At 42.8% G+C, this 12,425-nt stretch overlaps 1 protein-coding gene across 1 annotated transcript in view; it reads right to left on the bottom strand.

Moving 5' to 3' along the window:
- Positions 1 to 12,425, bottom strand: part of LOC113013066 (copine-9-like) — a 113,808-nt gene that overhangs the window by 35,975 nt on the left and 65,408 nt on the right. The window contains exon 7 of the mRNA XM_026153657.1: positions 6,798 to 6,861. Within this exon, the coding sequence (XP_026009442.1) occupies positions 6,798 to 6,861 (64 nt within the window). The remainder of the gene's footprint in view (positions 1 to 6,797; positions 6,862 to 12,425) is intronic.

Below are 12,425 nucleotides of genomic sequence, written 5' to 3'. Positions count from 1 at the left end.
TCAGAAAATGGAAGACATACAAGACCACTGATAATCTCCCCCGATCTGGGGCTCCACTCAAGATCTCATCCCGTGGGGTCAAAATGATCATGAGAACGGTGAGCAAAGATCCCAGAACCACATGGGGGGACCTGGTGAATGACCTGCAGAGAGCTGGGACCAAAGTAACAAAGGTCACCATCAGTAACACACTACAACGGCAGGGAATCAAATCCCGCAGTGCCAGACGTGTTCCGCTGCTGAAGCCAGTGCATGTCCAGGCCCGTCTGAAGTTTGCCAGAGAGCACATGGATGATACAGCAGAGGATTGGGAGAATGTCATGTGGTCAGATGAAACCAAAGTAGAACTTTTTGGTATAAACTCAACTCGTCGTGTTTGGAGGAAGAAGAATACTGAGTTGCATCCCAAGAACACCATACCTACTGTGAAGCATGGGGGTGGAAACATCATGCTATGGGGCTGTTTTTCTGCCAAGGGGACAGGACGACTGATCCGTGTTAAGGACAGAATGAATGGGGCCATGTATCGTGAGATTTTGAGCCAAAATCTCCTTCCATCAGTGAGAACTTTGAAGATAAAACGAGGCTGGGTCTTCCAACATGACAATGATCCAAAACACACCGCCCGGGCAACAAAGGGGTGGCTCTGTAAGAAGCATTTGAAAGTCCTGGAGTGGCCTAGCCAGTCTCCAGACCTCAACCCCATAGAAAATCTGTGGCGGGAGTTGAAAGTCCGTGTTGCTCGGCGACAGCCCCAAAACATCACTGCTCTCGAGAAGATCTGCATGGAGGAATGGGCCAAAATACCAGCTACTGTGTGTGCAAACCTGGTAAAGACCTATAGTAAACGTTTGACCTCTGTTATTGCCAACAAAGGTTATGTTACAAAGTATTGAGTTGTATTTTTGTTATTGACCAAATACTTATTTTCCACCCTGATTTACGAATAAATTCTTTACAAATCCTACCATGTGGATTCATGGATTTTTTTTTCACATTCTGTCTCTCACAGTTGAAGTGTACCTCTGGTGCAAATTACTGACCTCTGTCATCATTTTAGGTGGGGGAACTTGCACAATCGGTGGCTGACTAAATACTATGGTGTTCTTGGGATGCAACTCAGTATTCTTCTTCCTCCAAACACAACGAGTTGAGTTTATACCAAAAAGTTCTACTTTGGTTTCATCTGACCACATGACATTCTCCCAATCCTCTGCTGTATCATCCATGTGCTCTCTGGCAAACTTCAGACGGGCCTGGACATGCACTGGCTTCAGCAGCGGAACACGTCTGGCACTGCGGGATTTGATTCCCTGCCGTTGTAGTGTGTTACTGATGGTGACCTTTGTTACTTTGGTCACAGCTCTCTGCAGGTCATTCACCAGGTCCCCCCCTGTGGTTCTGGGATCTTTGCTCACCGTTCTCATGAACAGTTTGACAACCCTCGGAGTATGTGGCAGGGACTAAACACGATCACAGACTTTAGAGGGAAAACCAGCACACCGCAGACCACGGCCTCTTTGTGTGAGGATCTAAACGTATTCTACGCTAGATTCGACACAGCGAACACCATGAGACCGGACAGTGTGCGCACCGCGGATGACGTCAGTGCGCACACTGTGTCTGAGGAGGATGTGCGGAGGTGCTTCAGGAAGGTGAACGCACGCAAAGCTACTGGTCCGGACGGGATTCCCGGCCGCGTCCTCAAGTCATGCGCCGCTCAGCTGGCTGGAATGTTCACGCACATCTTCAACCTTTCCCTCTCTCTGTCTGTAGTCCCAGCCTGCTTCAAAATGGCCACCATCGTCCCTGTACCCAAATCCTCCACCATCTCCTCATTGAACGACTGGCGACCTGTAGCCCTGACCCCCATCGTAAGCAAATGCTTCGAGAAGCTGGTCAGGGACTTCATCTGCTCTGCACTAGCCGACTCACTGGACCCTCTACAGTTTGCATACCGCCACAACAGGTCCACTGATGATGCCATAGCCCTGACACTACATACTGCCCTGTCACACCTGGAGAAGAGAGACACGTATGTGAGAATGCTGTTTGTAGATTACAGCTCAGCATTCAATACCATCGTTCCCTCGAAGCTGGACAGGAAACTGCAGGATCTAGGACTGAGCAGCTCCCTCTGCAACTGGATCCTTAGCTTCCTGTCTGACAGACGCCAAGTGGTCAGACTGGGAAGCATCACCTCATCCCCCGTCACACTGAACACTGGTGCTCCACAGGGGTGTGTACTGAGCCCTCTCCTGTACTCACTCTACACCTACGACTGCACAGCCACTAACAACTCCAACATCATTGTGAAGTTTGCGAATGACACTACAGTGGTGGGTCTTATCACCAACAGTGATGAGACGGCCTACAGGGAGGAGGTCAGCGCCCTGACCCACTGGTGTCAAGACAACCATCTCACCCTCAACGTCGCAAAGACAAAGGAGTTGATAGTGGACTTCCGGAGGTGCAGAGAAGTACACACCCCCATCACCATCAACGGCGCTGCTGTGGAGAGAGTGAGCAGCTTCCGGTTCCTTGGTGTACATCTGGCTGAGGATCTTACGTGGTCAGTACACATAAACAAAACAGTGAAGAAGGCGCAGCAGCGCCTCTTCTTTCTCAGGAGACTGAAAAGATTCGGCATGAGCCCCCGCATCCTCAGGACCTTCTATCACTGTGCCATTGAGAGCATCCTCACTGGATGCATCACCACCTGGTATGGCAACAGCACCGCCTACAACTGCAAAGCTCTCCAGCGAGTAGTGCGGTGCTCTGAACGGATAATTGGAGGTGAGCTTCCCTCCCTCCAAGACATCTACAGGAAGCGGTGCCTGAGGAAAGCGGGGAGGATCATCAAGGACTCCAGTCACCCCAGCCATAAACTGTTCAGACTGCTTCCATCAGGAAGGAGGTTCTGCAGCATCCGGTCCCGTACCAGCAGACTGAGAGACAGCTTTTTCCATCAGGCCATCAGACTGCTGAACACTTCATAGACACCTCAGCTTCACTACTGGAACTTCAACATTATGCACTCCATACTGTACAGTAATGCCACTGTTTTGCACATGTCTCACTCTGTATATTTTACTTTATATATTTTATTTATTGTTTACTCTATTTAATTTGTAAAATATGTGTACACACACACACACACGTAGAAAAATATTTAGTATACACATTCAGGAATGCATATACTATTATATATTGTACATATATTTATTAGTTTCAGATGTAGCCATTCTTGTATTTTGCTTGTTTACATTATTGTATTTTGCACAACTCTGTTGCTTGTGAAGCTCGCACACAAGAATTTCACTCACATGTGCTGTACCAATGTACCTGCACATGTGATGTGACAATAAAAGTGATTTGATTTGATTTGATTTGATTTTGACCCCACGGGATGAGATCTTGCGTGGAGCCCCAGATCGAGGGAGATTATCAGTGGTCTTGTATGTCTTCCATTTTCTGATGATTGCTCCCACAGTTGATTTTTTCACACCAAGCTGCTTGCCTATTGTAGATTCACTCTTCCCAGTCTGGTGCAGGTCTACAATACTTTTCCTGTTGTCCTTCGAAAGCTCTTTGGTCTTGGCCATGGCGGAGTTTGGAGTCTGACTGTTTGAGGCTGTGGACAGGTGTCTTTTATACAGATGATGAGTTCAAACAGGTGCCATTCATACAGGTAACAAGTGGGGGACAGAAAAGCTTCTTACAGAAGACGTTACAGGTCTGTGAGAGCCAGAGATTTTGCTTGTTTGAGGTGACCAAATACTTATTTTCCACCCTAATTTACGAATAAATTCTTTACAAATCCTACCATGTGAATTCATGGATTTGTTTTTCACATTCTGTCTCTCACAGTTGAAGTGTACCTCTGGTGCAAATTACTGACCTCTGTCATCATTTTGAGTGGGGGAACTTGCACAATCGGTGGCTGACTAAATACTTTTTTGCCCCACTGTATGTATACACACATATATGTATACACACATGTATATATATACACACATATATCCATATATGTATACACACATATACATATATCACTGACTTTCAGCTTGTTGTGTTTGTGGATATATAACTGACTTTAATTATTAAACATTTGAACATAAATAAGTGACGTCATATTCAGTACTTTTCGTACTCTTCGGCCGCTCCATCTTATTAGGGAAATTCCATATACATAAATGTAAATTTCAAAACTCAACCCCATCATTTAATTTGTTTTTGATTGAAATTGAACATTACTTAAACTCTCTTAAATTAACTTCCAATAAAAAAGGTTTATCATTGATTGAAATTCATTCAGAAATGTTTAACGATTGAGCTATCACAACTTTCAAGTACAAAGTTGTTATGAAGTCTGTCACATTCCCCCCGCCCTTTTTTCTTCTTTTTATCCTTTATTTATTTATCCTTCTTATTTCATTGTACTGTATATTATTACTCTTATTTGCCTTGTATGTCTACTGTACAAACTGAACTGGAATGACTGACTGTTCGTTTTATAAGTTCAATAAAGTTTGGAGAAAAAAAAACCCTCTTCGGCCGCTCCCTTCTGCAGTATTTTGCGGCAAAATTATCCACACCCACCGCCGCGCTATGAATTGTGGGATATATGGGACCACGAAGCGTGCACCGGACTACGCTTGATATTTGGGGAAATCGACGGCGCATTTGGAGTATGCATTTGAAGTACACTTCGAATTGGGACAGCCGTCGTCGCGTGGCGGTGACGTAACCGCACTTGAAATGCGTACTTCAAGCGTGCAGACCCTGAATTGGGACACAGCCATGGAGTCCACAACATGAGAACAAATGAAGACAAAACAATAAATACATGCACAGGACAACGAGAAGCTATGAAGCTATGAAGGTGGGGAAAAAGATAGATGGCTACACTCAAGGAAGATGACACAAGGTAAGCAAAACTAAAGCATAATACACACAAGACAAAGACTAAAAAATAAAACAGGAAGTGGCAAAACTCCAGACACAGTGATGGAGGCTTGACAAGACACAGGCGAGGCAGGATTTCTGTCTATTATTGTTTACCTTATGATATAAAACATGTTGAGGTGATTGTTATTGTGAGTTGGTGCTATACAGGGAGTGCAGAATTATTAGGCAAATGAGTATTTTGTCCACATCATCCTCTTCATGCATGTTGTCTTACTCCAAGCTATATAGGCTCGAAAGCCTACTACCAATTAAGCATATTAGGTGATGTGCATCTCTGTAATGAGAAGGGGTGTGGTCTAATGACATCAACACCCTATATCAGGTGTGCATAATTATTAGGCAACATCCTTTCCTTTGGCAAAATGGGTCAAAAGAAGGACTTGACAGGCTCAGAAAAGTCAAAAATAGTGAGATATCTTGCAGAGGGATGCAGCAGTCTCAAAATTGCAAAGCTTCTGAAGCGTGATCATCGAACAATCAAGCGTTTCATTCAAAATAGTCAATAGGGTCACAAGAAGCGTGTGGAAAAACCAAGGCGCAAAATAACTGCCCATGAACTGAGAAAAGTCAAGTGTGCAGCTGCCAAGATGCCACTTGCCACCAGTTTGGCCATATTTCAGAGCTGCAACATCACTGGAGTGCCCAAAAGCACAAGGTGTGCAATACTCAGAGACATGGCCAAGGTAAGAAAGGCTGAAAGACGACCACCACTGAACAAGACACACAAGCTGAAACGTCAAGACTGGGCCAAGAAATATCTCAAGACTGATTTTTCTAAGATTTTATGGACTGATGAAATGAGAGTGAGTCTTGATGGGCCAGATGGATGGGCCCGTGGCTGGATTGGCAGCGAGCTCCAGTCCGACTCAGACGCCAGCAAGGTGGAGGTGGAGTACTGGTTTGGGCTGGTATCATCAAAGATGAGCTTGTGGGGCCTTTTCGGGTTGAGGATGGAGTTAAGCTCAACTCCCAGTCCTACTGCCAGTTTCTGGAAGACACCTTCTTCAAGCAGTGGTACAGGAAGAAGTCTGCATCCTTCAAGAAAAACATGATTTTCATGCAGCACAATGCTCCATCACACGCGTCCAAGTACTCCACAGCGTGGCTGGCAAGAAAGGGTATAAAAGAAGAAAAACTAATGACATGGCCTCCTTGTTCACCTGATCTGAACCCCATTGAGAACCTGTGGTCCATCATCAAATGTGAGATTTACAAGGAGGGAAAACAGTACACCTCTCTGAACAGTGTCTGGGAGGCTGTGGTTGCTGCTGCACGCAATGTTGATGGTGAACAGATCAAAACACTGACAGAATCCATGGATGGCAGGCTTTTGAGTGTCCTTGCAAAGAAAGGTGGCTATATTGGTTGCTGATTTGTTTTTGTTTTGTTTTTGAATGTCAGAAATGTATATTTGTGAATGTGGAGATGTTATATTGGTTTCACTGGTAAAAATAAATAATTGAAATGGGTATATATTTGTTTTTTGTTAAGTTGCCTAATAATTATGCACAGTAATAGTCACCTGCACACACAGATATCCCCCTAAAATAGCTAAAACTAAAAACAAACTAAAATCTACTTCCAAAAACATTCAGCTTTGATATTAATGAGTTTTTTGGGTTCATTGAGAACATGGTTGTTGTTCAATAATAAAATTATTCCTCAAAAATACAACTTGCCTAATAATTCTGCACTCCCTGTATAAAAAAACTTAAATAGACTAATGTGACTGCAAACTCCTACAACACAAAAATTAACAGTGCAATATTGTTCAGTGACATGTGGGTTGTATGTGTGCATGTGTTATTGCACGTGTGTATACTGACCCTGCAGTTACTGAGCTCCTCTGCAGTTAAGATAATGACTCCACACTTCTTCCCAGGAATCCCGCTGAGAGCGTAAATAGATGGAGCGAGAAACAGAAGGAAAAATTGCAAAAGAGGGTAATTGTAGCCTGCCATAAATAATACAAGTGCCAAGCAGATGTCATTCATAGCTTTAAACTGCTGTTAAAGAAACGCTCACACAGTGACTTACTTTCCGATGGGCAAGCCATTTCTAAAAATAAGAGGCAATTACAACGAAAAAAAACTTTTTAACAACTGTAGCGTATTGGAAACAAAATTTTTTGCAATATACGTGTGAACAAATCCATCCACTTGATCTGTCCCTTTTCTTTTCTACAACGTGTTCAAGGTTAAAGATGGCAATGATTCTTTTATCCCGTTCCTTTGTCTCCTTCCTCCTTTTAATGTTAAATTAAATGCGAAGCCTTGAGAATGACCTGTTTGCAGTATTTCTTATCCGACAAATGAACCGTTCCAAAAGAGGATATAACAGGAAAAAAGTGGATGTCTTTAGAAGAAGAAAAAGAGAACGGAGGAACAGACTGGGAAAACGAGCAGAAAAATGAGGGGTAACTTTGTGATCACAAAGGGGGCCAAGCCTGACTGCTGTTTCATTATAATTTTTAAAAGAGTTGAAAATGAGGAGAGAGAAAATTGGCTGGGGTCCGCATGAAGTTGGGAAGTCTAAGTTGAAAGAAAAATGAGAGACCCATTTTTGTGTCAATTTGTGCAGGGTAAATTCAACTCTAATATGCTCATCCTATAACCACCATGTAGCCTGCAGTGACACACACACATTTTAATACATTTGATATTCCTGATATGCCACATATTGGATGGGTTATCATTTGTACCCGGTCTCAGAAACTGACTGTCATCATTACCAGGGTGAAGCGGCACACAGCGGAAGCCTGCTCTGCGCTTGTTTCTGACATGCAGTCCTTTCATGTGCTGGCAGGAAGCTCTGACATCCGAGATCTGAGCAACATGCATCTAAGAGCGGGGCTGTTGATTGTGACTCATAATTAAATTCACAGCATACAACTCAAAGCTACCTTTGGTAACTCTGTATCAGTTTAGCTTAACATTTCTTTGTGACCAGACAAAAGACATTGTGAAAGAATCGGCTGGTTTAATTTACCGATCTCACCCTGTTCTCATTCATACATCATGTTAACACAGCTTTGTCAAAGGTGCTGTCTTATTTATACGCACTGGATTATGACAACGGTGAGATGGTCTGTCATTCCCAGGCTTTTGATAAGAGGAAGCTTTTTCAAAACACAAACATCCCAACTGATCCTTAACTAAAGTCCCCTGGCTCACAAATCTTTAAATAAGTGCCACCTGTTCAGGTACCCGGTGTGGATTTTGTCAGTCTATAAAATAGGACTGTTAAATCTGAGCTGATGATATAGACATAGCAGGTGTATAAAGGGACACGTTTGTAAAACAGGGAGATGCAAAAATGACATTATATTACACCCTGAGATGAAATGCCAGTAACTATCAAAACAACCAAATTCATTTAATTTGTATTTGGAGCAAGGTAAAATTGAACTGTCAAGAATGACGCAGTAAGCCTGGAAACAGCTGTCCCGCTACAATGTTCTGTTTCAATGACGTATTATTGGTATGCACTGGTAGGTCTAATTCCTCCTCGGTGACCTTTAACTCTAACAATAATGCTAGGCAATCAGAATTTGTTATTTTATCTTTATTAAATTATTTTCTCTATTAGGTCTTGGAAATCAGGCAACAAAGAAAATAATCATTCTAATTAGCAAATATAAAAAATACACTGCTCAAAAATATCAACAGAACACTATGAAAAAAGGTCAGATCTCAATGGGGAAAAAAATCATGCTGGAAATCTATACTGATATAGACCCGGTAATGTGTGAGCCACAAATGATGCAACCAGCTAGTCCATTTTGCCAAAATGTCATTGCAACTCAAAATAGCACTTAGCCCCCACATGCTTCTATGCGTGCCTGGCAATATTGGGGCATGCTGCTAATGAGGCAATAGATGGTGTCCTTGGGATAGATCTGGACCAGGGCATCACTGAGCTCGTGTAGTGTAGTAAAAACTGTCATGAACGATAAGGAGGGAAAAATGTGTGAGACCTCCAGCTGTAACAGCGTTCCTGTTTTGGGGCCCCAAAAGTTTGATTCTGTTCATCTGGATGTAGCGTTTTCAGTCGGAGAAATGTTTCTCCGACTGAAAACGACTGAAATGTTTCCCTCCCAGCCCATTGTTCCTGGTTTCATTCATTATGCAATTACACTGTTTATAAGATTGGGGAAACCTGCAGTCAGCTGAGACTGATGAAGTCACTTGGATGTGTGACGAAACGTTTCTCCCACTGAAAACGTTACATCCAGATGAACAGAATCAACCTTTTGGGATTTACTTAACTGGATGCTTGAGCATGCATCAAGAAATACTGTTTTGGGGGTTTGTCTCATTGTTGTCCCTCCAGTGCAGCAGTTGTTAATTTCATTAACACTAAAGCAGCTGAAACTGATTAACAACCCCCTCTGCTACTTAACTGAGCAGATCAATATCAAGTTTAACTGACTCGATGCTATACTCTGATTAAGTGTTCCCTCATTGTTTGTCTCTTTGACTTTTCACCAAAATGTATGCTTAGGGTTAGAATCTAAAGGGACATCATTACAATCACTTTTAAAATGTTGTTCTGGGTAGACTTTGGTGCACAGTCAGTACCGACAGTAGCAGTCAAACTATGGCGGTCTGATTATAGAGACCCAGAGAGCACCAAAATGACATTTCTCCACACCACCACAGGGAGACTGGCCTGGACAAAGAAGGTTTTATGGATTCATTCTGTTTAGCCCAAAGTCTGACCATCTGCACGCTCAGCAGAAACAAAGACTCATCAGACCAGGCTACATTCTTTTCCAGTGTGCACCTTCATGATAATGGAAAACCTACTGCACTACTGCATCAGAGCTCTATTTATTTTGGCCCAGAGCAGGAAAACTCAGCCAACTTTGGATATGTTACAGATGACGTTTGTGCAAAGCCTTATGTAGCCTTAGTGTGAAGGTAGCTGCAACTTAGCAGAAGGTTTTCCAAAGATTCAGAAAAACTCTGTGCAGCACCGTAAATGCTGCTGTCAGAATCACTGATATTTGATCTGAGCATTAAGTGAAAGCTCTAGATTTCACTTTGATTGGTTGATTGAATAACTGAACACATTAACAGGTGCACAGATGCTCTGTGAGTGTATATATGTAGTTGTAGGTAATAGGTACATTTGAGCAAATTACATATTTTTGGAGAAAGAATATCTGTGCAACAAAGCACAGAAGAACGGCCTGGTTTTGTTTATACTTTGTACCAAAGAGACAAAAAACACTGTAATTTGAGGACTGGGATGTAACGTCTACATATCTGTAGCCATGCAAGTTCCAGTTCTACAAACCATCTTTTCCCACAAGTCTACAATGATTTTTCTGGTTGCATATATTTCATATATTTCATTTACTTTTCAGCCTTTCAAGTGCTTTCAGTACTTTATGTTGTAAGTTTGTAGTTTCTGTGACTGAACTTTCTCACTTTCCATCAGCCCTGGTTTCATTCAGTGGTCGAGTGTAGCTTGAAGCAGAAAAGAAAAAACAATGAACTAGAAAAATTTGAGAATTTAAATTGGGTGGCACAGTCACAAGGTGTTTGCATTGATATCGAGACACCCTTTTCAAATCCTTTTCCTTTCCACACACACACACAATTCACACTTTTGTGAGACATACAAATGTTATTCATGTGTGTAGAAAACATTACATAATAATATAAATGGTGCTAAAGACGCAGCTATAACCTTGATTTGTGATTCATTTCAGCTCAATTTGAATCATGGTTTTGTTGTGAAAGTAAGAATGAATGTGCTCAGTCTCTGCAATATTCATCAAAAGTCATTATCCCATTTTTAGATGCCTTTCATTTATTTATGTATCAATTTATTTATTTATTTTTGGCGGGACTGTGATTTTAATGCATTTTCATCTGCTGCCATGTGCCAAACTGGAGCCCAAATCCAACTTGTTGGAAACCGAGGGCCTGAATCCAAAGCCATGAGCTGCTGTCCACTGACCCTGTGTCAGGCTCAGGAGGGACTCGGAGGCAGACCGTCACTAAGGTTCACAATTTAATTACACGTAGACACCAGGTGCGGGTATATACAAGTGAGGGGGCACAGGAAGAGGGTCTCCGGGGAACACAGGCACGGGAAGGGAACGGCTATATACACAATCCACTGAAGCTCAGGTAGCTCGGGCTCCGGTCTTTAGGTCACCGAACGGCGGTCCTCAGGCTGGCGAGAAATGAGTGTTACACAATAATCCAGCGAGGAAGCACTCCCAGCAGCTGCCTTAAGAAGTGAGTGAGATGATTGTTTGCAGGTGTCCGAGCCAGGGGCTGGAGCCGTCAAGACTCCGCCCCGGTAGAGCGCAGTGTGCGGAAGGGGAGAGAGGGAGATGCAGCACAACAAAAACACTTGTAGCCATACAGAGTCAGCCGAGAAGGCACAGGGTCATGACACCCTGAATATTTCAGTTGTGTCCCAGTTCAGTGTGACGATAAAGCAGAATGTGGAATAACAGCCACATCGAGACACAGATGACACAGACTTATTGAAAGAAAACGCTCTGAGATGATAAGTGAGAAGAGAAAAATACGTGATCATATGACACAAGTTCATTTAAAGATTTATAGATGAAAGCTCTCGCCTTGGCTCGTAAACCCAGAGCCTGTTCTGACATAGTTTTCAAGTCGGTGGATTCTCTAGCTTGTTCTGCCTGCCAGCTGTAGTGAGCAGCTATACAATGAGAGAATTATTTATGAATTTATCTACGCAGTGTGTCGAACTGTACGCCCGCCAGCTAGCCCGCCAGATGCAAGAGCTGCCTGGACTCTAGAGTATCTGTCCAAGCCTTAATAGCTCTCTAACTCCAGAATAACAGTGCTGCTCTCCGTATCTGTCTGAGATTATACACGTGTTCACCTGATTTGTTTCTCTTCATGAGATGCATTCAATACCACAGAGACTTGCAAGACGTCAGCATGGTGTGGAGTGCTGCGAGCTTGAGGTGCATGATTGCAAAATAACAACAACCCCCAGTTTATGTGTATTGATTTAGAATTTCTACAGTTTTCCACGGCACCCACTCAGAGTAAGTCAGCTGTGAGCTATTTCATAAGAAGTGCACAGCTCAAAGGCAACAAAACAGGCTAGGTTCCCATCTGCTGTTAATATAGAGATGTCAAGTATAGATCTTGACGAAGCGCCTTTAACCTCTGGATCATGTTTGCCCATTTAAGAGTACACAGAGTGGCATGCAAAGAGGAGTGGGTTTGGTTTTTGTTTTTTCATTATTCTTTGAAACAGAATTTCCTACAATAATTCAGGCCAGATAGAATTTTCAAACATGGACGCCTTAGTGTAGAAAACCTCCGTTCTACTTAAATATTACCAGATTGTGTTGATTTTACTGATTTGCTTGTTGCAGCATGTCTCCAACTTTTGAATCATACTATATACTGTATGTTCATTGATACAACATGTGATTTCAAAATCGT

This window comes from Astatotilapia calliptera, chromosome 20 (genome assembly GCF_900246225.1).
Source record: "Astatotilapia calliptera chromosome 20, fAstCal1.2, whole genome shotgun sequence".
Taxonomy (NCBI): domain Eukaryota; kingdom Metazoa; phylum Chordata; class Actinopteri; order Cichliformes; family Cichlidae; genus Astatotilapia; species Astatotilapia calliptera.
The sequence above is the reverse complement of the archived record's forward strand: the minus strand, read 5'-3'. Positions and strand labels throughout refer to the sequence as shown.